Raw genomic sequence first — 26,410 nt, 5'->3', positions numbered from 1 at the left:
CTAATCTTATTAGATATCCTGAGAAATCGTTTGGGTAACTTTTATTCCTAGATTCTCAAACTTATTAAAGTAAGGAATTTGGTGCTCAGTTTTTAGGAAACAGTACGATGGTCTTTTGTTCCATGCTATCCACAAATTGTCTACAAGTTCTACGCTTTTTAAAAATTTGATTTGAAGGCATCTGAGGGGCTTGATTGAATACTTGAGTGGCAGGATAGTATGTAGTGGTTAAAGCACATGTATATAGAGTCACATTGCTCATGTGTATGTCCAGGTTCATTGTGACCTTAGGAAGCTGCTTAGTTTCTCTGTGCCTCAGTTTCCTCATCTAAAAATAGCTAGCTGCCTCATGAACAGTTCTGTGAATTATTCAAGAAAATGTAAAGCACTTATAGTAAGTTGCCAATAAATGTTAGCTTCTGTCAAAAATAATGGCAAGCATTACAGTGGGAGCTGTAGTTTTACGAATTTTTTTTAAGTAGCATAATTGTTGTTTGAAAAATATATTGTAATATATGTTCACTTTTAATAAACTAATTACTTTGTGATTGCAACAGAAACATAAAAATGGGAAATAAGGGAAAATTAGAAAAATAAGCAGACTCCACATACATATAGTTCTAGGGTATGATTATATTAAAACTTGTAGTAGATTGACTGCATTTGTATTCGTCTACCTAAAGTGAAACTTCAGGTAGTAATAGGAACATCTGTTATTTGCAGAAAGCATTTGCTTATCCCATTGATAGTGCATATGTGGAGATCTCAGGTGCATTTTAGACTTTGATGTTTAGATGTGGGATTACTTGGATGAATTTTCTACTTTTAGGAGTAATTTATGAGAGGAATGTATTGAAGACATTGGAGATAACTCTGTGCCCTGCTTATGGTCTCAAGCTTTTTACTGAATTATTTATTATTGCATTGTGTTAGCTATTTTGCTTCTTGATAGATCATTTTACACCACAATATTGCTGCTGCCTAAGGAAAAAAAAAGTCTCTTCAGCAGTCCTAATGACCTCTAAAAAGGGTAATTTGATTCTTAAGATAGAATTTTGACTTGCCGTGGTGGTTATAAGAAATTTTCTCTGTGATATTGAGGTAATATTTTTTCCTCATGCAATCATAGATATTGAATGCAAACTTGCCTTTCATCTTCTGTATACTTAGAAGTTTACTTCCAGAAATTGTTTCTCTAGTATTTATTAACTTTATAATTATTTGTGTGTATTTTGGTCAGGTGGCTTCGATAATTTAAGGAGGGTTTAAAAATTTTTTTTATTACGTTTATTTATTTTTGAGAGAGAGCACAGGGGAGGGGCAGATAGAGAGGGGGGATAGAGGATCCAAAGCAGGCTCCTTGCTGACAGCAGGTAGCCTGATGCGGAGCTTGAACCCATGAACCGCGACATCATAACCTGAGCCAAAGTCAGACACTTAACCAGCTAAGCCACCCAGGCTCCCCAAGGAGGGTTTTTAAGGCAAGAATCTAAAACTTCATGTCTCTGTAAAAGTGAATTTGTTAGCACCATTGTTTATATTGTTCTTGTTCTTTAAAATTGACATTTCCAAAAATAACCTAATATTTACTTTTTTTTCCTTTTTTTTGAGGACTGTCAGCACTGGTTATGGGTGGTATCCAGTAGGCAGGCAGAACTCACTGGGAGGGGACAACCGAGATGGCTAAAGCAGCACACTGGGTTGGTGGGTATGGATTGGTAAAAGCTGTCTTTTGGGCTCTGGGGCAGCATCATAGTCAGAATCTAGAATATTAGCCCAAACCAGAGGGACACAAGCAAGATAAAGAGTAGGAGTTAAAAACTTAACATACCTGGGGGCACCTGGGTGGCTCAGTTGATTGAGCGTCCGACTTAGCTCAGGTCATGATCTCACAGTTTGTGAGTTTGAGCCCCGCATCAGGCTCTGTGCTGACATCTCAGAGCCTGGAGCCTGTATCGGATTCTGTGTCCCTCTCTCTCTGCCCCTAACCCACTCGCGTTCTGTCTCTGTCTCTCTCAAAAATAAATAAACGTTAGGGGCGCCTGGGTGGCGCAGTCGGTTGAGCGTCCGACTTCAGCCAGGTCGCGATCTCGCGGTCCGTGAGTTCGAGCCCCGCGTCGGGCTCTGGGCTGATGGCTCGGAGCCTGGAGCCTGTTTCCGATTCTGTGTCTCCCTCTCTCTCTGCCCCTCCCCTGTTCGTGCTCTGTCTCTCTCTGTCCCCAAAATAAATAAAAAATAAATAAATAAATAAATAAATAAACGTTAAAAAAAAATATTAAAAAAAAAACCTGAAGAAGTCGGCAAGTAATGTAGGTGAATGTGGCAGCTGTGGCCTGCTGGAGAGTCCCTCTCTTAAATTCAGCCATTTGTTGCTGTATGAGGATAGGGACCCAGGTTTTTGTGTAGAATCTTACATTTAAATGTTAGTAAGTCATTTTTTCCACCGATAAGTTACAAGCTAAATTTGGCCAACAGGGTACCAGTTTGTAACTACTGTCTCTTAAGGGGGCTTTTTTCAAGTTTATAATAATTTTGATGATCTGAAACTATAGATAATTTTATATCAGTAAACTCTCTGGGAGTAAAAAATGAATAAAGGAAAGAAAAGCCTTCCCCATGTCTCCCATCTGATTTTCTAATACATCTTTACTTCTCTCTAATACATCTTTGGCTTCTCTATAAAAGATTGAGATTTATTTGGGGGAATATTAGCTATGTATTAATATCTCTTAGTTTAATTACCTGTAGCATTCTGACTGTATTTCCATGCAATTCTAATTATCTTTTTCTATTTAGCTGGGAGTTTTATATAATACATCAAATTTATTTTTGATACATTATTGAACAGGTACCTTCCCTATTTAGTGTTCTTGATGATAATTGTCTTTCCTTTAAGTAGTAGTGATGATTTTTTTTTTTTTTAGTGTTTATTTGTTTTTGAGAGAGAGAGAGAATGTGTGTGAGCAGGGGAGAAGCAGAGAGAGAGGGAGACAGAGTATCCAAAGCAGGCTTTGTGCTAGTCACAGAGAGCCTATCAAGGGGCTCGAACTCACGAACCGTGAGACCATGACCTGAGTCGAAGTCAGACGCTGAACTGACTGAGCCACCCAGTGCCCTGATGATTATTTTTTAAAAACCAGCTTGTGTGTTTTTTCTTAAACTTTTTCCCTTGAAAAAAAAAAATTTAAAGTAAACTCTGCCCTCAAAGTGTGACTCGAACTCAGGACCCCAACATTAAGAGTCTCATGCTCTACCACGTAGCCAGCCAGGCATCCTGCTGTGTGTTTCTTCATTTCTTAACTAATTCTTCCAACTTTCTATTGTGATCTTTTTAAAAATACAGAAAAAAATGAAGAATAGTGAAATAACTGTTCACATACCCACTATCTACATAAAGCTGTTAAACATTTTGGGGCATTGGGTGGTTCATTCGGTTAAGTGTATGACTTCTGCTCAGGTCATGATCTCGTGGTCTGTGAGTTCAAGCCCCATGTTGGGCTCTATGATGACAGCTCAGAGCCTGGAACCTGTTTTGGAATCTGTCTGTCAGTCTGCCCCCGCCCCTCTCTTTCCCCCTCTCCCCCCCTCCCCCTCCCCGACTCATGCTCTCTTTTGCTTTCAAAAAAAAATTTTTTTTAAAAAGCTGTTAGCATTTTACTATATTTTGTGGCTAATTGATTTACTTATTCAAAAATGAGTTGCAGACACGCTGCTTTACTGCTATAAATTTGAGCATGCTCCTAAAAATAAAAGATTCTGTAATCAGAATGTCATCTTACAAGTGTGTGTGTGTACACTTACATGTTATTTATGTTCTGGAAAGCGTATGCCCAGGACATGCTCGTGAATTAAAACAAACAAACAAACAAACAAAATCTTCTCTTCTTTAATTTGCTACAACAGGAGTGAAGGCTACTTTGGATCTGGGTCATAGCAGATATGATCTTTATTGCTACAATCCCTGGGCACCATCCATCCAAGTACCTTCAATAATAGGACTTTGCTTTCACAAGGTTCACGGAAATAAGGAGACTATTCTGATAGAGATGAGACTTTTTCCTAAAACTCCTAGCTTCAAGCTACACAGAATAGTAGGCTAGGGGAACAGATGCTGATAGGAATAAGTCCTTTTAAATTGCTAGGTAAAAGACAAAATATATGCCCAGGGAGATATAGAATTTTAGTAGGAGGTCTGGATATTTGGTCATTTGTTGATATGTACTCATGACTCATTTTATTTTAGTGAAAGGGTATTTATCCTACAAAGAAAATGGAAAACTAATACTTGAATAGCCCAACCTAAAAATTTTCAGGATTTTAATGAAATTTCTCTTCTGTTTAGCAAGTTTTTGTATCTGTATATGAATAATGCCTGAATGTCTGTTTTGTCTGCTCTCTAAAAAAGGAGTCAAAGGTGGATTTTGTGTCATTGTTAAGAGTCTGGGATTGGTATTTCCCAGTTTCACCCCAGAGCTATTAGAAAAAATATTGTCACTTTAATTATGCTTTTGTGTTTTCTGTGGAAGATTCAGTATTATGATTGCCTTCCTTTTTACTCTCCTTTTAAAATATGTTCTTTTCCTCTATTACAGATTTTTTTCTTAGGTATATCAACTGAAGTTTAATGAGAAGAATTGTGACCAGCTAGGAGAATTTTCTGCAAGGAATGGAATTAGCTCATAGCTTATTGCTGAATGAAGAAGCATATAATCAACTAGGTGAAGTTCAGAGGGCAGAGTTTATTTTTGATTGGTTGAGATATTTGGAGAAGCTCTTGCTGGCAACCAGCAGGGTGGGTAAAATTGCAAAAACTGTTTTTGTGTGTGTTTTTTTAAAATGCTGGATAATGTTTAGTTCCTTTGGTTTGCTTTTCTACTTCTGCCCAGAATAACCTAAATTAGCTTTCAAATGGTATACCTTATTGAGAGTTTATAATGAAATATTACAAGAAGTTTGTTCTTTCAAAAAGCAGGAAGAAGTCAGCCAATATTTTTTATATTAAAATATGTATAAAAATATAAACTATGAACCACATTTTATTAGATTTCATTTTCATTATCATGTTCACCTTCATATGCATGAAGCCCTTGTGTAAGATATTGCTAAATATTGTAATGGGAGTTTTAAAAAGTTGTGAGCTCTTTAAGGAGAATGTAATTGGAAAAATCTTTTAGTAAACATATTCACTTTTAAGCTTATGAAATAAGTACCAAAAAAAAAGACACGCTCATATTTTCACCTGTATCCAGCATTTGTTAACGTTTTGTCATATTTGACTGATTTACCAAGCCATGTGAGGGGGTTTTACACCTAAATACTTCTGCATACATCTTCTAAAAATGAGGATATTCTCACAATATCATATGCAATGCAAAAGCGGTCCAGAGACACTACTCATGGAAACATTTGGAATTTAATAAGGCAAAAATCCATACACTAACAAATATTTCATTGTAGAAGCTTAGACCTTAGTGATCACCTGAGTACCGTTACTGCTGTAATGATACTCTGTACTCCTTTTTCACAGAGCAGACAAGTAAAATGGAGTAACATTACTGGCATTAAATGCATAAGTTTGCAAAAAAGAAAATTGCACTAAACTTAGAAAAGATCTAAGTAAAACAAATAATTATTCATGACAAGGTCAGCTTTAGTGATCGATTATACATTACTCATGTACATATACATATGGCAGAGGCTTAATAGTTAGAATACAACTTTGCTCTACCTTTCACTAGAAAAAGATTTAGAAGAAATAGAGCCCTTGTCTTTCTTTACAGAGACTCCAGTGTATATTGGCCCAGAAATTATTTTTTAGAGATATCCTCAGGGCAACGAACTACCTGTTCGTGTGGTGTAGATGACTACATCACCAACTGATCTGTAATTTTTAGTCAAAATAATTTTGCATTTTTCTAGAGTTTTTAATTCTTAAATATATGAAAGAAAAATCATATTAGAGGATTACATGTAATTATGTTGACTTTGAATTGTCTTTTTGTTACCTTTCTTTCTAGAGTGATGTAAGGGAGAAACAGAAGACTCTGGTAGAACAGCTCCTATCTTTGTTGAACAGCTCTCCAGGGCCTCCTACCCGCAAACTGCTGGCTAAAAATCTCGGAATTCTTTATAGTATTGGAGACACGTTCTCTGTTTATGAGACAATCGATAAATGTAATGATCTTATTCGTAGCAAAGATGATTCTCCAAGTTATCTTCCCACTAAACTGTAAGTTAAATATTAAAATTGAACATAAAACAAAATAGTGCTTCCTTGTGGTATCATTTCTCTAAAGAACCCAAACTACTTGTACCCAAACTGAATACAAATTATTTCACTCATTTTTTTAAATCTAACTTTTAAAAACATATAACATTTTTCCACTGACTGTTCTAAAAAATATTTTAGGCATATTTGAAGTCTTGATTTGGGAATCAAAACTCTCACTAAAAATTTAGCAGTTGAAGACTCATAGAACACAAACTGGTGGTTGCCAGAAGTAAGGGATAATGGGGGGACAGGTGGAATAGGTGAAGGGGATTAAGAGGTACAAACTTACAGTTATAAAAATAAATAAGTCATGGGGATGAAAAGCACACCATAGGGAATATAGTCCATAATATTGTAATAGTTTTGTATGGTGACGGCTAGTGACTGCATTTATTGTAGTGAGCATTTTGTAATGTTTATAATTGTCGAATCACTGTACACCTGAAGCTAATGTATGTCAACTATTAAAAAAAAAGTGTTTAAAGATACATACAAAAAATCTTAGCAGTTGAGTGTTTAAGAAAAAGAGATTTTAAATTCTCCACATCTTGGGTGTTCTTTCAATTTGTTAGTTCTTATTAGTAAAAATTAATAGTAACTACAATATAGAAAAATACTCTTCTGAGCTCCTGAAAAAAAACAGCTTAGAATTTTTCAACGTATTATTCAGTTCATTTTTTCATCTGTTATTTTAGAGAAGGCAGCTTGCCATGTATGGTTCCACAGTAGTTATTTTACAGAAATTTTTGTTGATCTTTTAGCTTATAACAGGATATATCTTCCCATACAGGTTTCAGACTACAGACTTGATCAAAACATTATTTCCTATTTTACTTATCTTTTGTCTTTAAGAGTATCTTTGATTATCTAATAATATATGTAGGTCAATTGTATGAAAAATTACTTTATAAAATTTGAGGGAATGGAATCTTTGGGCTGAGGTTTAGATTATTTGAAAATACATCTTTTTAAAATTCTTGTTATTGAAAGTATAATTATTTGATACTCATGCAAGTGTTATGCCTTAGGATTTAACTGTGGAGTCGATTCTGGGCAATTTTATCTTTTAAAGGTAAAATTAAATAGTCACCTTTAATAGTCTAAGATTTTTTTTCCTTTTTTTTCCCTCGTGACTGATTTCTAATTTAAATGTTGTTTCAGTGCTGCTGTGGTATGTTTGGGTTCCTTGTACAAGAAGTTGGGGAGAATCCTGGTTAACACCTTTACTGATACAGTGGGGAATATTCTTAAAGCTATGAAGAGTGCAGAGGTGAGTGCAAGTTCAACCAAAGAATAAAAAGGTAGTATTATATAGGTTTTATGATTTCTTGAACCTATAAAATTTCTTTACATATGATAAGCATATGTAGGTATGTATATAAATTTATCCATAAAAATATTTCTGGGAGATGCACATAGGTACTTGGTATATTGAATCTTTATTAGAAAGCCCATAATGTGCGATTATAGATAAATTCAGGTAGGCAAAAATTAAGGTATTTCTCTGGCAGACCCATCCCTGCTTCTTCCTCTCACATCACCTTTCCCCAGTACTGCTTACTAGTACTACAGCAAGTGCTTGTCAATAAGGGCAAGCTGCTCCTCCTCCACTTACTCGCTGTCTCTCTTTCAAAATAAATAAAAATAAACTTTATTTTTTAAATGTTTATTTATTTTGAGAGAGAGAGAGTGTGTGAACAGGGGAGGGGCAGAGAAAGAGGGAGACCCAGAATCCGAAGTAAGTTCCATGCTTTGAGCTGTCAGCACAGAGCCTGACACAGGGCTTGAACCCATGGAACATGAGATCATGACCTGAGCCAAAGTGGACGCTCACCTGACTGAGCCACCCAGGGGCCCCTAAAAATAAACAAAAAAAAAATGTTTTTAATATAAAAATGTTATACCAGTTCTTGTTCTAACCTTACCTAGAAAAGAAGTCTAGAAAACAGCTCTGAAATAATTTAGAAAAATGCTGTCTAGTTAAACACATTTTTTTTAATGCACCAAGATACAACATTGGAAAGTTCAAATGTAAAATATGCTAAATTTTGAGAAGAACATAGCTGATTTGGGGTGCCTGCCTGTCTCAGTAGCACAGGCAACTTGCAATCTCAGTGTTGTGAGTTCAAACCCCATGTTAGGTGTAGATGTTACTTAAAAAAATAAAATCTTAAAAAAAAAAAGAACATAGCTGATTCAAGAAGTGATGCCCATTATATAATACTGGTGATAGAATCTACTCAGGAATTCACTTCTGAGCAGTGGTTTGCTGAAAGATTAAAGAAAGTGATTTAGCAGAAGAGATTGTTCGCATCTTTAATCTTTTGTTTTTAGAGGAAATGTTTGTAAGAACTTTTATCTAGTGAGGAATGACCACTTTAAACTTTTTTCTGACTTCACTCCCTTTAGTTAAGCTGTCTTCTTTTCAAGCCCTATAGTTAACAGAGCATTGCTGTATAGGTTTCTGAAATTGTAAAGTTATTGCTAAGGATTTTATTTCTTCTTATTTTTGCCTTTATTATTTAGTTGATCAGGTACCACAACATGTTGGATATATCAAAAGGGTTCCCACCTTTGATCCACACCTTTCAGTAATAGACAACATAAAGATGGGATAGAAAGAAATTTAGAAGTTTCACCTTAGGACCCATTTTGTTATGTCCACCTGTAATTATTCACTGTTGTGCTCCTTTGAACAAAGATATTCAAAAATGAATATATAAATTAAAAACATCAGGGACACCTGGGGTGGCTCAGTTGGTTAAGTGTCATACTCTTAATTTTGGCTCAGGTCATGACAAAGATGAACGAAGATGTTCATATATCTTTAAACAGATAAAATAAATTAATATTCCTATGAAAAGGATACTTGATGTTGATCTTGTCTTCTCTCAACTTTAGTTATCTTTAGTGGCCTTAACTTCCTGGGATATAGAAATCATTTGGGGGCATTTAGTAAAACATCAGTAACATGAGGAGCTACTATTTTTTGTGTGTGTTTACTGTGTGCCTGGCACTGTGGTGAATGTTTTCCCCACAAGGGTTTATTTACTTCTCATACTGGCTCTATGGGGTTCATCTTATCCTCATCTTATAGATGGAGAAATAAGTAGGAACAACTTAAAGCCACACAGGTACTAAGGGTCAGAGCCAAGATTCAGACCCAGGTCTTTTTAAGTCTGAAGCCCAGACTTGTCCTCAGGGCTTGAGTCATTAAATGATGTTAAAAGCTATGAAATCTGAGCATGTACTATAGGTCAGGTACTATTCTAAGTACTTTACCTGTAGTAACTTGTTTGATCTCCACAATAGCCTTTGAGGTGGATACGTCCATTTAACAGATGAAGAAACAGTTTTGTCCAAGGTCACCCACCTGCTAGGTGGCAGACCCTACACTGTTACCATATTGCCTCATAACAGCAACCATTTATTGAATGCTTAACAACATGCAAGCTTTGTGCTAGGCACTTTTCATATAATTTCATTTAATCTTCACATCAACCCTTTGTATTGTGTTGAAATGTAATATAGACAACACTTTTCAAATAGTAAACAGTGCATAAAATAACAGCTGTTAATGTTGGGTGGGTTGGTTAGTGTACACAGATAGGTAAGTGTTTTACTAATGTAGGAGGTAAATTTTGATGCTAAATGCTGCTTTTCACAGTGAATTTCTTTTCTTACTATTTAAATTTCTTCTTTTTGGTAGTCTCAAGGTCGATATGAGATTATGCTGAGTCTACAAAATATATTAAATGGACTAGGAGCTGCTGCTATACCTTGCCACAGGGATGTTTATAAAGCTGCTAAATCCTGCCTAACAGATAGATCCATGGCTGTTCGTTGTGCTGCTGCAAAGGTAAATGGTCTAATAAGCAGAATTTCTCAAAATAAATATAAAGAAAATTAAATTAGTTTATCCCTGTGAAAACACTAATAACAGCCACATGATCCTAAAGCTACAACCTTGGCAATCAGCTGAGACTAATCTTATGTTAATATATGAGGAAACTGAGGCCCAGAGAATTCCATGGATTTCCCAAGGTTCTTCAAGTAGTTCACAGCACATTGTTGGAGGGTGGGGAATTCATGTTACCAGACTCTAAGTATTCCTTTCAGTCTACCATGCTTCTTCTCTGTAATTTTGTAAACTAAATTTTACATGTAAAGTTTACATTATTTGAAAGAGATCTGTTCTTATCATGCCTTTTTTTTAAGTCTAGGATTTAGATTTTGACATTTTAATTTCTTTTGAATATGTCACTTTTTGCAAGCTAGGAACAGAATCAAACTAAGGCAGTCTAGTCTTCTAAGGATCCAGGCCAAGTCTTGAGATCCTGTGCAGAATTATCATGCCTTCTTAATGTAGTTGGTTAGATAGTATGGTAAAGTTGTTGTAATCATTGTCACAATTGCTCATAGCTGACAAATTTGTTCTAAAGACATTTTTCCTAGCCTATTGAGTCAGAATGGATTTTCCTCCCACCCTCTGTGGACACATTGTTTTATATAATATAACTTTTATGACTTTTAATAAGTACTCATTTTTTGTCCCTGCAGTCATTGTTTACATACTTTAAATTTGTATATCATTTTTGTTAGAACTTGATAGTTTCTACAACTCATATAGCTCTGAACCTGACAGTTAACATTTTGTTGTTCATTAATGTCTCTTTTTCCAATTAAATAGTGTCTCCTTGAACTTCAGAAAGAGGCCATCTTTATGTGGAGTACAGACCTGGATAGTGTGGCCACACTATGTTTTAAGTCCTTTGAAGGTTCCAATTATGATGTGAGGATTTCAGTTTCAAAGCTACTAGGCACGGTGTTGGCTAAAGCTATAATTTCTAAACATCCAGGAGCAGGTAAATTTATATAATTATTTTCATAATGTCTTATAATTTTTTCCCAGTTGGTTTATACAAATATAAGGGAGTATTACTACTATCCAATATTAATTCTGAAGAGCTGCAGGATATCTTAGAGATCAATTTTAGTTTATAAACATTGCTAAAGGTCCCAAGATTTCATTTTTAAACAATTCAGTAAAAATTTGAGGGAAAAAAATGAACTCTTGAAGAAATACACTTTATTTAGTCATTGTCTTTCTTTATACTATGGTCTTTGCTTTTTTTTTAAAAGTAAATTGTGAAACATTATCTAATAATAGATATGATCTGTATCTTAGTTCTTTTTTTAAGCAACATGCATTTGATTCCCTATTTTTGGCTTGCCATTTTCTAGGTCGGTATAAGGGAACAATGGTAAAAACAATTGGTAAATACTTCCAAACAACAGATATTTGAAATTCACCATACTTGGACAATTTGTTTTTGTTACTTTTTATTCCCTCTTCCTACACTTATAGGCAATGAGCACAGATGGGATATTTTTGAAAACAAGAATTTGCCTGGATTTAATCAACAGTGTATGTAAAACATTGATGAGTAGTTGAAAATTTGCTATCATTCTGTCTCCAAAAAATAAACAATCTCACACAAATGAAAATGTGATTGTTCTGTAGAACCTTGCTTCTCAAATATTTGCAGACCTGTAGTATCAGCATCACCTCGAAGCTTGTAAGAAATGCAGAAACCCAGGCCCCACACAATTTACTAAATCAAAATTCTCATTTGAACAAGATCTCCAGATAATTCATAATGCACATTAGAAGTAGAGAGGCGTTGCTTAAGAAATCATTATCATTATATAAAGGGAAATTGTTTTTTCTAAAGCCAGTGTTTCTTAACCAGGGATGGGAGAGGACAGTAAGCACAGCATATCACAGTCACATGGGGAACATTAATAAACTACAGTCCCCTCATTCTGAGATTATAAGTAAAATTTATAATAAATTTTTATTTTCATTACAGTTTCTCTAATCTTACAATTCATTAAGACTTTCTTACTTATCAGGTGGTGAGGAAAGGGTGAATAGGAACAGGAAGAAGCCACACACAAAAAAACCCAAACCATAAAAAAAGTTGTTCAGGACAGTTAGGAGTTTAAATCTTAAGCCACCTAAAAAATTAAAGTTAGAAAACATGTTTAATGTCTTTTGAATTAATCCTTTTGAAAATGTGGATTGCTCATTTCTATAAATGTATCATTAGTGCTGGCACACAGTTGCAGTAAAAAAAGCAAAATGTAGAAATGCATAAGAAATGTGAATAAATAAGTGTATATGCTTTGATGGTAGCACTAAACTAATGCTAGTGTTTTTGTAATCAGATTGAGCAAAGTGAAGAATCAGCTTCATCCACACTAAGAAATCTTTAGGATTTAGCCTAATCTTTTGTTAGAAATTCTGTCATCTTGTGTCAATAAATTCTAGCCTGCAAATAATCGAGTTATTTTTGTACCACTAAGAAGTGATCTAGGTATCATAATAGAGTTTTTAAAGGTGGGGACTAATAGCAACATAGTGCTGAATAATTTAGAAAACCAATGCATTGGAGGTTTATATACTCAACCATAATACACAAAGGTTATGAAGTAGAGAACTGAAATGATTTTCCTAGTAAAACTAACAGGCTTCATTCAAACAGGTGGTATGTTGCTCCAAGGCACTTAAAAAGCAGGGATTGAGTATGACATTTTCCTATCATTGGAACGAGTTGTAGGAATTGATGTGATCTTTTAATATCTAATTTAATATTGTAAAACCTTCATTTGTAAGCATAATTCGTTCCGGAAGCATTCTTGTAATCCAAAGCACTTGTATATCAAAGCAAATTTCAAGAAACATTGACTCAGTTGTGATCACGTGATATTTAGCATCATGTACTACTCGTATTGCAAGACATCACTCATGTATCAAGTTAAAATTTGTTAGAAATGTTTGCTTGTCTTGCAGAACACTTGCTGAACAAGTTACTTGCAATCCAAGGTTTTACTCTATCATTCTCTTACCTGCTCAAGGACATTGCCCTAGGAAGTCTCTCCTCTCTTATATCAGCTTTTCCCTCTCTATTGGATTATTACCTACAGAAACATGATTTTGTTTCTCCCATCTTTAAAAAAAATAATAAATCCTTTTCTGTCTCATTTCCCAGTGAGCTGGAGGTCCATTTCTCTTCCTTTTGCAGCAAAGTTCCTCCGAAGAGTTCTTGATACTGTCTTTAGTTTCTCTCCTGCCATATTTTTCAAACCCACTTCAGTTAGGATTCTCCTCATTCACTCCTTCAAAACTGCTTTTTTTGTTAAGGTCACCAAAGACCTCCATGTTCATTCATTCATTCAGTAAATATTTGTTGAGTGTTTATACTTGGCCAGTATCTTTTCTGAGTACATGGGTTATGTCATTGAACAAAACAAATCAAAAGTGCCTATTTTGAGCTTATATTCTAATACTCCGCCATGCCAACATCAGTGGGTAGTTCTCAGTTGTCTCACTTGACCTTTCAGCAGTATTTAACTTGGCAGATCCTTTTCCTCCTCTTTTTTTCACTTGCCTATGGGACTTCATTCTCTCTTGGTTTTCCTTCTTCCCCACTAGAAATTCCTGTTCCATCTTTGATGATTCCTTATCTTTTTACAGAAGAAGCCCCTTACCTAGTACTTGGTCTTCTGCAGTGTATGTATGTGCATCCTCTTGGTGATCTTACCCAGTTTCGTGGCTTAAATACCATCTTTCAGGGATTCTTGGATTTGTATCTTTAGTCTGGGCACCCAACTCTCATATCTAGCTGCCCCTTTGACATCTCTTTGGAAGTTTATTTGATGTTTCAAGTGAACTTGCCCTAAAGCAAATGCCTGATCTCACCTCCCCTAGAAAATATACATACCTGTTCTACTTACAGGCTTGCTAATCTCAGTTGATGCCAATTCTATCCTTCCTTCCAGATGTTCAAATAAAAATTTGGAAAGTCACCCTTGACCCTTATCTCTCACACTCAATAGCTTTTCTACCAGACAATCTTCAAATGTACCCAGAATTGAGACACCTTTAGGATTGGCTAATGATGAGGCTGACGCAGGAATTACCTGAAGATGAGCTTGGAACTTATTGTTGTGCCAGAAAAATAAGGTGCTTCCACTGGCCAGCTCCTTGAAGACAGACCCACTGGTGACATCCAGGACTGTTAAGCAAAATTAATAATGACAGAAATTTATTATAACCTATTAAATAAAAAATAATCTATGAGTGCCTACTGAGAATAAAAGAGAAAGTTCTTTTCTACAGTAAATGCTAACTAATAAATATTGAAGGAATGATTGTTAGATAATGACCTTTTGTAGTCATTATAGTAATTTATGCAGGTAGGAATCCTCTGTACATAGTTGGATGAAAGTTTGATGGGTTATAGCATATTTATACTGTCTTAAAGGATCACCACACAGGCTGCATAGTAATTACGAAAGGAAAGTTGATATTTTACAGTGGACAGACCTGGCAGACAAACCTCATTCATGTGTTCAAAGATCATAACACCAATGTAGGGACAGACTAACAGTGCATTTTAATGTTATACATTGAAAAGGATTATGGCATTACTTAACGTGGTTCTCCTGCCAAAAATTCTGAGGAAATACTAGACAAACTCAGATTGAGTGCTGTTCTATAAATGTTTTCTTCAAGAATGACAAAGTGATAAGGAAAATATGGTAACTCTAGGTGAAGGGGACACGGGAGTTTATCTTACAATTCTTGCAGCTTTTTTTTATAACGTACTTTTGAAAAGTTTTGAAATAAAAACTTAAAAATACATATGTATGTGTATCCAACTTCACTCTTCTGCAACCACTTTGATCTAAGCCACCATCGTCTCTTGCTTGCATTACTGAGTTGCTTCTAGTGGGTTTTCTTGTCTCAGCACAGAAGCAAAGTGACAGATTATATCACTGCTCTGCTTAAGGTCCATCTTTAGACCCACTCACTTCATTCACATCCTTATAATAATGATCTACAAGGTTCAATGTCTTCTCTCTCCCCATCCTTATACTCTGGCCTGTCTCATACTAGATTCCTCCACTGCTCTGTTCATATAACTCTACTTGAACCCATTGGGCATCATATCCTTCTGAAAGGCCTTTTTGCCCTACCTATTTGCTCTGCCTAGAACACTTTTTCTCCATATATCTGCATGCCTGATTCCCTCACTGTCCTCAAACAATGTTTAGATGTCACCTTTCCAATGAATCCTACCTTGACTGCCCTATTTATTTTTTTAAATTTTTTAAAATGTTTTTATTTATTTTTGAGACAGAGCATGAGCAGGGGAGGGGCAGAGAGAGAGGGAGACACAGAATCTGAAGCAGGCTCCAGGCTCTGTGCTGTCAGCACAGAGCCCAAGGCAGGGCTTGAACTCACAGACTGTGAGATCATGACCTGAGCTGAAGTCGGACGCCTAACCGACTGAGCCAGCCAGGCATCCCTTGACTACCCTATTTAAAACTCACAAGCATTTGGGGCACCTGGGTGGCTCAAGTCATTTAAGTGACCGACTCTTGATTTTGGCTCAGGTTGTGATCTCATGTTTGTTCAAGTCCCACATTGGGCTTTTTGCTGACAGTGCAGAGCCAGCTTGGGATTCTTTCTCTCCCTCTCCCACATGTTCGTTCGTTCTCTCTCTCTCTCTCTCTCTCTCTCTCTCTCTCCTCTTTCTCAAAATAAATAAACAAACAAAAACCAAAACACAAACACTTCCCCCCAGTGTTCCTGAGCTGCTCTATTTTTTTGCATGGCTTTAATTACTGCCCAGTATACTATATATTTGGTCATTTATTATGTTCATTATTCTTTCCTTCCTAGGATTTATGATCCATGAGGACACGGATTTTATACTGTTCACTAATGTTTTTCTCCCAAATGCCAATATAGATTTTCATTTGTTTCAGATAGTTACTTCCTCCTTAGCCTAAGGAGTAGATTTTTTGTTCATAATTTTGATTAATGGAAGTTTATTTCCCCACTGTGTATGACTTGAGCCAATAATGGCGTCAGAGCTCATGACCATCGTTATTCAGAAGAATGAAAGGGAGAAAATGGGTTCTTTTTTTTTTTTTTTTTTCTGAGACCTCTTATTCCCTAGATATTCACAGGTAGTAATTCACCTATGTCAAACTGCAGACAAACTTGAAAGTAAATATTCTGCCTTAATTAATCTCTTAATTATTGTAGCCTAAGGGCCAACTGAGCAAATTAGTAATATTTAGCTTTGATTTCTCTACAGACTGAGGATAAAAAAGTTGTGCCTGCAGTTGAAAATTTTTAAAAAATAGGACATGTTGGTTAACATGTAACATTTAACATGTAATATTTCAAAAGAATTTTTGGAAAATGAGGGGATTTTATGTTTTTTATTATAGAGGATGGTTAGCCTTTTAACTTCTTTGTGGAAAAGAGGGTAGTAGGGCATAATCTCAAAGTGGCTTAGTGTTTAAGATGTCATTGACATGATACTTCAGAATCTGTTATGATTTGACCTCTGAACCCTTGTATAACTTTGTGTGTTAACGCATGTAATGTCCTGTCAGTTCTGCATTTTGTTTGGATTTTTAGTTTATTTTTGTTACAGTTAACATGTTAACCAAGATCATACAAATCAGGGTCATGCATTAAAATTTTAGTCTGTAAAGTACGAATCACATGTTTTGTTCTTTGTTATAGCAGCCTCACGTCAAAGCATGCGCAGAGTATCTCTGGAGGAAGTTCTGGAATTACTAGGAACAGGGTTTCTCCGTGGGAGTTCAGGATTTCTTCGAGCCAGTGGAGATATGCTGAAAGGAACCAGTTCAGTCAGTAGGGATGTTCGAGTTGGAGTTACTCAGGTTAGAGTCACATATCAGTTATCTACGTGTAATGCTCACTGGCCTCTCTAATAAGGATATTAGTATCTGCATATTCCAGGCATAAATGATACTGTGCAGGGTCATCACTTATGCTCTCATATTTATAAAATAGACATGGTAAGGCTACAACACTCTTTAAAAGCTACATTACAAGTAAGAGAACCGTAGTTACCTAAAAGCCAATGAAATAGGCTATTACTATAATTTGGCTATTGTTGACAGTGCTGCTATGAACATTGGGGTACAAGTGCCCCTACAATGGAATACTATGTGGCAATGAGAAAAAATGAAATATGGCCTTTTGTAGCAACGTGGATGGAACTGGAGAGTGTAATGCTAAGTGAAATAAGCCATACAGAGAAAGACAGATACCATATGGTTTCACTCTTATGTGGTTCCTGAGAAACTTGACAGGAACCCATGGGGGAGGGGAAGGAAAAAAAAAAAAAGAGGTTAGAGTGGGAGAGAGCCAAAGCATAAGAGACTGTTAAAAACTGAGAACAAACTGAGGGTTGATGGGGGGTGGGAGGGAGGGGAGGGTGTGTAATGGGTATTGAGGAGGGCACCTTTTGGGATGAGCACTGGGTGTTGTATGGAAACCAATTTGTCAATAAATTTCATATATATAAAAAAAAAAAAAAAAAAAAAGAAATAGGCTATTACTCACAATGTGTCTTTAGTTCCTAATAGAAATTTTTATTTCCTTTGAAATACAAACAACATTTGTTTGTTTCTAGGCCTTATGCTTTCATGTGTCTTGTGGTTTAACATGTTTTCCATTGTGCTTTTGTGTGCTTTTACATATCAGATATAAGGTACACGTTAGGTATGTATCACTCAGTATGGGTAATATTGTATTTCCATTTTATGTGGTTTCAACTCCTAAGTAAAAATCATAGCATATAATCTAAGTTAAACCTAGGAAAAGTATCTTAGAATAAAACAACACAGAGGTCTCTGAATTATCTTGTTTTCTAAATGCCCTTATGGTTCAAAGTGAATGTTGTTAATTCACATATGTTCTCATTGTTTTATACTGTATACAGATGTTAGAGTTCTTGAGAATGTAAGGTATCCCAGTATAATTGTAAACTGAGTATTTCTAAAAGAACAGATTACATAAGAAATCTACTGTCTTTGTATCTCTGGAGTAAGACCAGCCATTAACATTCATGCAAGTAAAGAGCAGTGATTCATCACTGTAAAGTTTCCTTTCACATTTCTGGACCTAAATTCCCTTAGAGTTAGGGTGTTGGAATATATTTAATTCTTACAATGTGTTCATGTTTGATTTGGCTTTTCTTGTTCAGAATCTTAAAGAGCTTGAATTTGTTCCGAGTAGCCAGAGGCACATCCTGCGTATTGGCTGGCTCTGCTCACTATCCTGCAACTTTGCACAGTCTGACCAAATTAAATGCAGCATAAATGAAATCCCAGTTGAAAGACTGTGTACTTCATATTTGGCTTAATAAACAAACAAAAAATGTGGAAAGAGTAAAAAGAAACAATAACTTATGTATGTTTAGTAGAAGAGAAAATATTAATACAGAATTGAAATTATTTCATTTTGAAGATAAAACTCTTTTCTTTTTTAGGCTTATGTGGTGTTTGTTTCAACACTAGGAGGAACATGGCTAGAGAAAAATTTTGCTGCCTTTCTTTCCCATATTCTAAGTCTTGTGTCACAGTCGCACCCTAAAGCCACCCAAACTCAGACTGACGCTGTCTGCGGTCGCCGTTGTGTTTCATTTATCCTCCGAGCTACTATAGGAGGCCTTCTTGGAGAAAAAGCTCAAATTGCTGCTGCCAAGGATATTTGCCAGGCTATCTGGAAGTTAAAGAAAGTTATGGGTATGGATCTACTACAACATTCTGTTTTAACAGCTCTAAAGGAATTGTCCTTTCAGAAAAGCTAGACTGGCTACATTAATACAAAAAACACTTTTGTAATAGAGGTCATTTGTTTTAGGGCAAAGTTGTCAATACATAGATGAGACGTAAATTATCTCACTTGGTAAGACCTGTCATATATATGTTAAGTCTTAAAGGCTGGTGATAATAGTTCCTCAGAATTCATAGTCTTCCCCTAGAAGTTGATAAAAGTGTTTTGAAACAATCCATGTCAGTTCCTGTACTATTTTAAGTCCACTCTGTTTATCTCGTATACCAATAAAATTGGAATATTTTTTAGTTTTCCATGAATTCTCCCTTTCAGTGTGACTTGCTGTAAGAGTAATTAAGGGCTGATGGTCAGGTTGCTGAACTAAATTGGTTATATTGGTTCATTTCTTTCTCAATTAATGCATGTCCCCATTTTAGTATTTCAGTTAACTGCCTTAAGGGTTTCATATATGAAGAGTGGAAGTATTAATTTTTACCTTTATATTTTGTGCTCCTAACACCCACCCCCTACAATATATTTTAATAAAACATTGATGCATAGTTAGTTCTTCTGCTTCTGTCAGATGCTGTGATGAGTGACAGTAATGTGGAGACCCGGCTTGGCTCCACAGATGTAACAGCCAGCCAGCATATGCTGGTGTGTGCTCTACAAGAACTTGGAAATCTCACATACAGTCTTGGCACCACAGCTGCACCTTTGCTGCAAGATTCAAGTTCAGGTACATGTTGTTTGTGACTCATCTGTATACCTTGTGTTTACTTTTACTCTAGACAACTTTTTTCCAGGGAAGAGAGTCTCCCTCATATAGCTCATTTATTATAGATTCCATTATAGATTTGTTAGAGATGTTTTATGAAGTGTATATAATCAAAATTTAAAAAAATAAATATATACCTCAGCTTTTTCTTTTATAATTAAAGGTTTTTCTCTAAGTCACCCCCTTAGTTTCCCTTTCTGGAGATATTTAAGATAACATGGAAAAAAGAAGCAAACCTCAATTCTTGTCTCTCATCTACAGTGAAAACTTGTATGATACAAGTAATTCACTTCCTCAAAGTTCCTTTCAAGCAGTCTCCATTTTCTTACTCTCTTGGAAAACTAATCACTTTGAGGGGCACCTGGGTGGCTCAGTCGGTTAAGCGTCCGACTTCAGCTCGTGTCATGATCTTGTGGTTCATAAGTTTGAGCCCCGCATTGGGCTCTGTGCTGACAGCTCAGAGCCTGGAGCCTGCTTCAGATTCTGTGTCTCCCTCTCTTTCTGCCCTCAACCCCACTAGTGTTCTGTCTCTCAAAAATGAATAAAAATGCCAAAAAAATTTTTTTTAAGAAAATTAATCACTTTGAGAGATAATTCACATACCAAAAAGTTCACCCTTTTGAAGTATCCAATTCAGTGGTTTTGGTATATTCACAGAGTTGTATAACTACCACCACTAATTTCTGAATGTTTTCATCACACTAAGAAGTCCTATACCCATTAGCAGTCCCTCCCCATTTCCCTTCCCCCAGCCCCTGATAATCACTAATCTACTTCCTATCTCTATGGATTTGCCTATTCTGGACATTTCATATAAATGAAATCATAAGAATATGTGGTCTTTTATTTAATCATTTTTAAAACTCACTTTGGATGGCTTTTGTCCTTTGACTGTGATATGTTTTTCCTGCTGACTGAAGTTTACATTATGTTTAGTTTGTAAGCTCTTATCCCATATTATTGAAGTAGTAGTCAACGTGAATTGTTACATGTTTCAGTGAATTTGTATGTTGAATTACAGCAAATGCAGACTTTTATTCTTAACTAGTAGTGGTACTCCACTGTCTTCATAATTGGTTAGTAGACTACTGAGGACCTAGCAAAGCCTGTTTTATTTAACATTTTATTCTCAGGTAAGAGTGATATGGCATATAGGAAGTGTACTAATTATGTAGATAAATGTGCCAAAAGAGATTTTTTAAAAAGAGGAGGATGGAGCATAATGTGACATATCTTTTCAAGGTGTTTTTGTTATTTATTGATAATTTTTATTCCAAGTACCAAATGAATAGTGATCTCAAGATCAAAAAGCAGAACATTGGCTTATTTAGGAAATAAAATTTTTCTTTTGTGTTTTAATTTAAACCAGTTTTCATGAGACATATTAGTAGAAGTAATTCTTACAAATAAAAATTATAACTGTGTTGTCTTTTTTCTATTCTGGTTTGACTTTTGATAAAGATAATATATTTTATATCCATGTGGCTGCTTATTCTTTTGACTTTTTTTTGGCTAAGTGAGTTTATCTGTAGAGCTAAGTCTTTTTTTCCTGTCCTTCCAGGCATTCTTGACAGTGTCATTTCAGTTATTGTGCATCCTAGCATTTCTGTTCGACTAGCGGCAGCTTGGTGTTTACACTGCATTGCTGTGGCATTACCTTCTTACCTAACACCTCTTTTAGACCGTTGCCTGGAACGGCTTACTGTACTTAAGTCTTCACCTGAAGCAGTGACTGGCTTTAGTTTTGCTGTGGCAGCTTTGTTGGGAGCAGTGAAACATTGTCCTTTAGGAATTCCTCATGGAAAGGGCAAGGTAATGGTTTCATTCTCCACATATGATAATGACGTTGCCAGTTTTTGCTAAAAACATCATCATCTTGTGTATCACCCAGTCAAAGCCATGTAGGACAAATTTCTGACCAGTCAGCTAACTTACTTAATTTTTAAATATTATTGAATAATTGCTGTGAAAAATGAAGGGATAGTAAAAAATATTTTACCCACTCTTAAACAGGAGTGCTTTCTGTGCTTTTTATTGGAAATATCTTCCTTTAGTAACAGAATTTGTTCCTGAAGGATTTGTTTTGCTATATATTTAGCTCTGCCATAGAAGTGCATTTAAAATTGCATGTAAAAAATATAATAAAATAAAATCGCATTGTAAAGGACAAATCTTAAACTTTTTAAAGTAATTTTGTAGGTTATAGTATTATTGGTAATAGTATTTTAAAATTAGTAGTATTTTGAAAATAGTTAATGTTCTTAGGAATCAAGATTTTCCATATTTAAAAAAAGAGAGTTGCAGCTGTAAAATCAAGGAAGTAAAAGCCCCCTATGTTAAATTTGAATGGAAAATATTACTGTTCCCTGATAATTTTTTTCTTTTCAAAAATACTTAAATCCTCACTCTGTCCAGTGACAGGACCTAAAAGCATTGACAACCTGGTAGCAAGGAAAACCCCCAGTGCTCAGATTATGGCTCAAAACCCATTTTAGCAAAAAGGAATCTGGGCTACATGAAGGAACGGCTTGTTCCAGATCCGGGGTAGGAAATGCACAATATAAACCTCAAATATCTTGTCATGCCAGAGAACAAGGAAGTCATCAAAGACTACTGTGTTCATTTTAATAGAATACAGAAGGTAACTTAAGGGCCTCCTGCTGACCAAAGATGGGATAATGTGTGCATCAAAATAAAAAACAGTAACAGTGGTTTGAATAACTAGGAATTATAAGTTATCAGAGAATGTTGTTTGACAGTGAAAGCCTTTTTAATCTAGGCCTTACACACATATAAGTATTTTTTTAGAAATAAATCACCATTGTTCCTTGCTTTCTCACTGTCACTCTTATGTCATTATTAGTATTATATTTGCCGTTTAGGCTTTACAAAAGAACATACCGTTACTTCAGAGGTTCTAAAACTATTTTGAGGATTGCCAGTACCATTTGAGTATGGTGATTGACAACTTTGGGAGGTGATATTCATTTAAATTCATTCTTTTATTATTTTAGTTATATTTGAAACTAACATATGTATCTTACTAAGCAAAGAATTGCCATTGCATGTATTTAATTAAATTTAATATCCTCAGATTTTACTAGTTTAGGCAGAAAGGACTGGTTCATTCTTGTTCTTATTGAGTGTTACCCATTGGTTATATAGGCTGCAAGTAGTCCTAAGGTAGTAGTAAGTTGATTGGTTTGCTTTATTTATATTTTTATTCTTTTGGTTAGTTTTAAAATATACTAGCCTTCCTGTTTATAAAATTTATATGCCAGCTCATAATACTTGCTGCTTTTCTAGAGGTGTTTGGTAACAGAGATGTTTTCTCAGATAATAGATGCCTCAACATTGGCCTTTGTACTATAAAAGTATGCATTATCCATAAATATGAAATATCTGGGTTTTCCTCCTTTGTTTTACAATACTGCCAATTTCATAGACTTTTAAAATAAAACATTTTTATGAATCCCACTCTACTGTGAAACTCACTTCAATGCGAGACTATTTTGAGTACTTTTAACCTCTGTAGTATATTGCCTCTGCAAAGATTTTCAGCCACTCAGATATCAAAATAGTATGCAAATTTTTAAAAAGACAGATGCCTGTGATGAAACTTTTTCTGGTAATTACAGATTTAAGGTAATTGCTTAAAACTAAAATTAACTCAAATTCTATATACCTTAACTTGAACAGTTATACAATGTCATCATATGTGCTCTACAAAGAATTATAGGGTTGCTGTATACAACCTAATATGCCAGTATTTAACCTTAAAACTTAACAGTTTTTATAGTTTTCTCTATGATGTTGTCCTGTGGTATAGTCTACATGATTGACAGTACTTTTTCACTTTCATTTGTCATGTAAGGGTTAATTTTTCAAGAGATTGTTAGTTGCTGTCATTTGTCATTAACCTATAAATTGATATGCTTTTTTTCCCCCTTGTTCTTCTCCATGTAAATAGATTATTATGACATTAGCAGAGGATTTGCTGTGTTCAGCTGCTCAAAACAGTCGTCTTTCAGCCCAGCGCACACAGGCTGGATGGTTGTTGATTGCTGCTCTGATGACATTAGGTAATGACAGTCTTGTGGAAGGTTTACATAATTATGAAGTACTCTGTGTTTTCTGAATGTAAAGTATTGTATGATTTGAGGAGACTAATTTTTAATATATGCCAGAATTTAAGTATCTACACAAACATTTTTCTTCTGGCAGTCACCTTAGGAAGCCATATATTTATTCCATTCCTCAAAATGTTTTCAGATCTCCTTATTTGAAATTCTCTTCAAGACCAATTTATGAGCCTTGTTAGGATAAGTCAGTTCAGGCTTAACTCTGAATGACTCTGACTTTTCCAAAAATCATTCACATCCATCTTCAGGGGAAAAAAATTTCCACAATGTAAGGGTTGGCAAGAGACCATACCATAGCCTGTAAATCCAATTCTGTAATTGTTTTGAGAATTGGTAACACTAATAAGATAATTGAAGGGGATAGGGTTCATTATATTTATTAAAAATCAGCAAGTATTTTATGGTCATGACTTTTGTATTTGCATCCTATAACTTTGAAAATCAATTTTATTATTTTATTAAAGTTGCATTTTAAATCTCTCTTTTATAATATCATTTGTTGCCAAGATATAAAACTGGCTGGATTTAACCAATAAATCATTTTGACATCTCTGAAGTAATATGATCTAAAAGGAGCTTAAATTAGAGTACCTGGATAGTTCATTCGGTTGTATCTGACTCTTGGTTTCAGGTCTGGTCATCATCTCATGGATTCATGAGTTTGAGCCATGTTTCAGGCTCTAAGCTCTCAGCACGGAGCTTGTTTGGGATTCTTTCTCTCTTTTTCTGTCTCTCAAAATAAATGAATAAACTTAAAAAAAAAAAAGGAATACTCCCTAAAAAAATTTTACTTTAATTTAATTTAAATTAAATTAAATTAAAATAAGCAATCATAATTGAAGAACCATTTTAAATAATGTTCTTGATGATTAAAGAGATTTATTGGACTGTATCAGGGTTCAGCCTATGGGCCAAATTTGACTTGCCCTGTGTTTTATACAGCCTGCGAGCTAAGAAGAGTTTTTACATTTTTAATGGTTAAAAAAAATATTTTGTGATCATGAGAATTAACATGAAAGTCAGTTTTCAGTGTACATAAAGTTTTATTAGAGCACAACCATTATCGTATATATTGTCTGTGGCCTTTAAGCACTACAGTAGCTGAATTAAGTTATTGCCAGAGACTATGTGGTTTGCAAAGCCAAAAATGTTTACTGTCTAACCCATTACAGAAAATTAGGCCCCTGGCATAGGTCATCATTTCACCATGTGATGGGGATAATGTGGTCAAACTTTTATTTGCTTTTTACTGGGTGTTTCTTGCCTGCCATATTGATGATTTTGGTTAATTAAAGGAGAAAGTAAACTACTTAATAAGTCCAATATTTCAATGAACAAAACTTTTCAGAACAAAGTAATTCCATTGGAAGACGACTACAAGAAATCCCTTCTCTTTTAAAGAGATTATTAGTATATCATATTTTACTGCATAATCATAGTCAACATACAAAAAAGGATTAAAATTTTAAATTGATATTGTTAATTACTGTGTTTTCTTGGGCTTTAATCTCTTGTTTTATGTATTATTATTTACCTTTATTATCAATTTTTAGAATATATTGCTAATAACCTAGCAGCTGTCAAAGGTGTCAGTGAGGTTTTTACTCTTAAGTATCATTATGAACTCATAGATTTTTATATATGTGTTTCAGTCCATTGCAGTCATTATTCCTTTTGATCCTCAAATTGTCAGTGAAAGCCCCTTCAATCTGGTTCATGTATCCTTTTGACATGAACCTGGTATTCTTTGATAACATGTTTACTTTTGGCATAACAAGATGTCCCAGCTTTTACATTACATTTTCTGCTCCAGGCTTGCAACCAGTCATTTTCCAAGGAGTGTTGATTCTTTTTTGTGGGAAATGGTATGTAGACCATCTGAGTGCTTCATTAATTTTTGCCTTGAAGTTTTAACACCTTTTTTACATTTTCAGCATTTCCTTTACCATTAACAGTTTCCATCAATGTAAATATATTCACTATTCTGAACTAATATAAACTCAAATAGACCACATTCAAATCGGTTCCTCAGATGTAAACTACAGCATTTTTAAAACTTTTTTTGTTACACTTCCCACTTTATCTGATACCACCTGAAATAACTTGAATTCACCTGTAGACATCTACATGGCTTATAGATCTGTGAATGATAAAGTGTGTAGTTTTTGCTAGGTACATTATTCTTGGTGTGAATAAACTTACTCTTGTTTATGTATTCTCTTTGTAATTCCTATGTACTCATTTTTATTAAGTTAATTCATATATGTCTCTGAAATGACATTGTAGGAAAGAGGCACTGTTCACTACTGAATTAGTGAGATATCTTAAGGATGTAATGACAAATATATATGAAACTTGTCAACTGTGGGTATTTTCAGTGACGCTACACTTTTTTTTTTTGTATCTGACTAAATTTTCCCTTCAGAATTTCCTCTTTTCTCACAGCCTAGTATATGTAGAATGTGTGTGTGTGCATATACATGTATTCACACACACAAACCTTATGGTTAACTTACTCTTAATGGCCTTATTCTGATTTCCTT

General features: G+C 34.9%; 1 protein-coding gene across 6 annotated transcripts in view; it reads left to right on the top strand.

Annotated features, from left to right (window-relative positions):
* Positions 1–26,410, top strand: part of HEATR5A (HEAT repeat containing 5A) — a 122,188-nt gene that overhangs the window by 11,212 nt on the left and 84,566 nt on the right. For 5 of the 6 annotated variants that reach the window (XM_032593695.1, XM_030318886.2, XM_030318884.1 and 2 more), the window contains exons 2-11: positions 4,593–4,792; positions 6,018–6,229; positions 7,433–7,541; positions 9,981–10,130; positions 10,962–11,136; positions 16,884–17,044; positions 18,661–18,916; positions 19,531–19,686; positions 21,287–21,537; positions 23,696–23,807. In XM_032593695.1, the coding sequence (XP_032449586.1) occupies positions 4,667–4,792; positions 6,018–6,229; positions 7,433–7,541; positions 9,981–10,130; positions 10,962–11,136; positions 16,884–17,044; positions 18,661–18,916; positions 19,531–19,686; positions 21,287–21,537; positions 23,696–23,807 (1,708 nt within the window). In that variant the 5' untranslated portion in view covers positions 4,593–4,666. The remainder of the gene's footprint in view (positions 1–4,592; positions 4,793–6,017; positions 6,230–7,432; positions 7,542–9,980; positions 10,131–10,961; positions 11,137–16,883; positions 17,045–18,660; positions 18,917–19,530; positions 19,687–21,286; positions 21,538–23,695; positions 23,808–26,410) is intronic. The other variant, XM_030318885.1, reaches the window with a different exon arrangement.

This window comes from Lynx canadensis, chromosome B3 (genome assembly GCF_007474595.2).
Source record: "Lynx canadensis isolate LIC74 chromosome B3, mLynCan4.pri.v2, whole genome shotgun sequence".
Classification (NCBI taxonomy): Eukaryota; Metazoa; Chordata; class Mammalia; order Carnivora; family Felidae; genus Lynx; species Lynx canadensis.
Note: the sequence above shows the minus strand (reverse complement) of the source record. Positions and strands in the feature narration are given on the sequence as shown.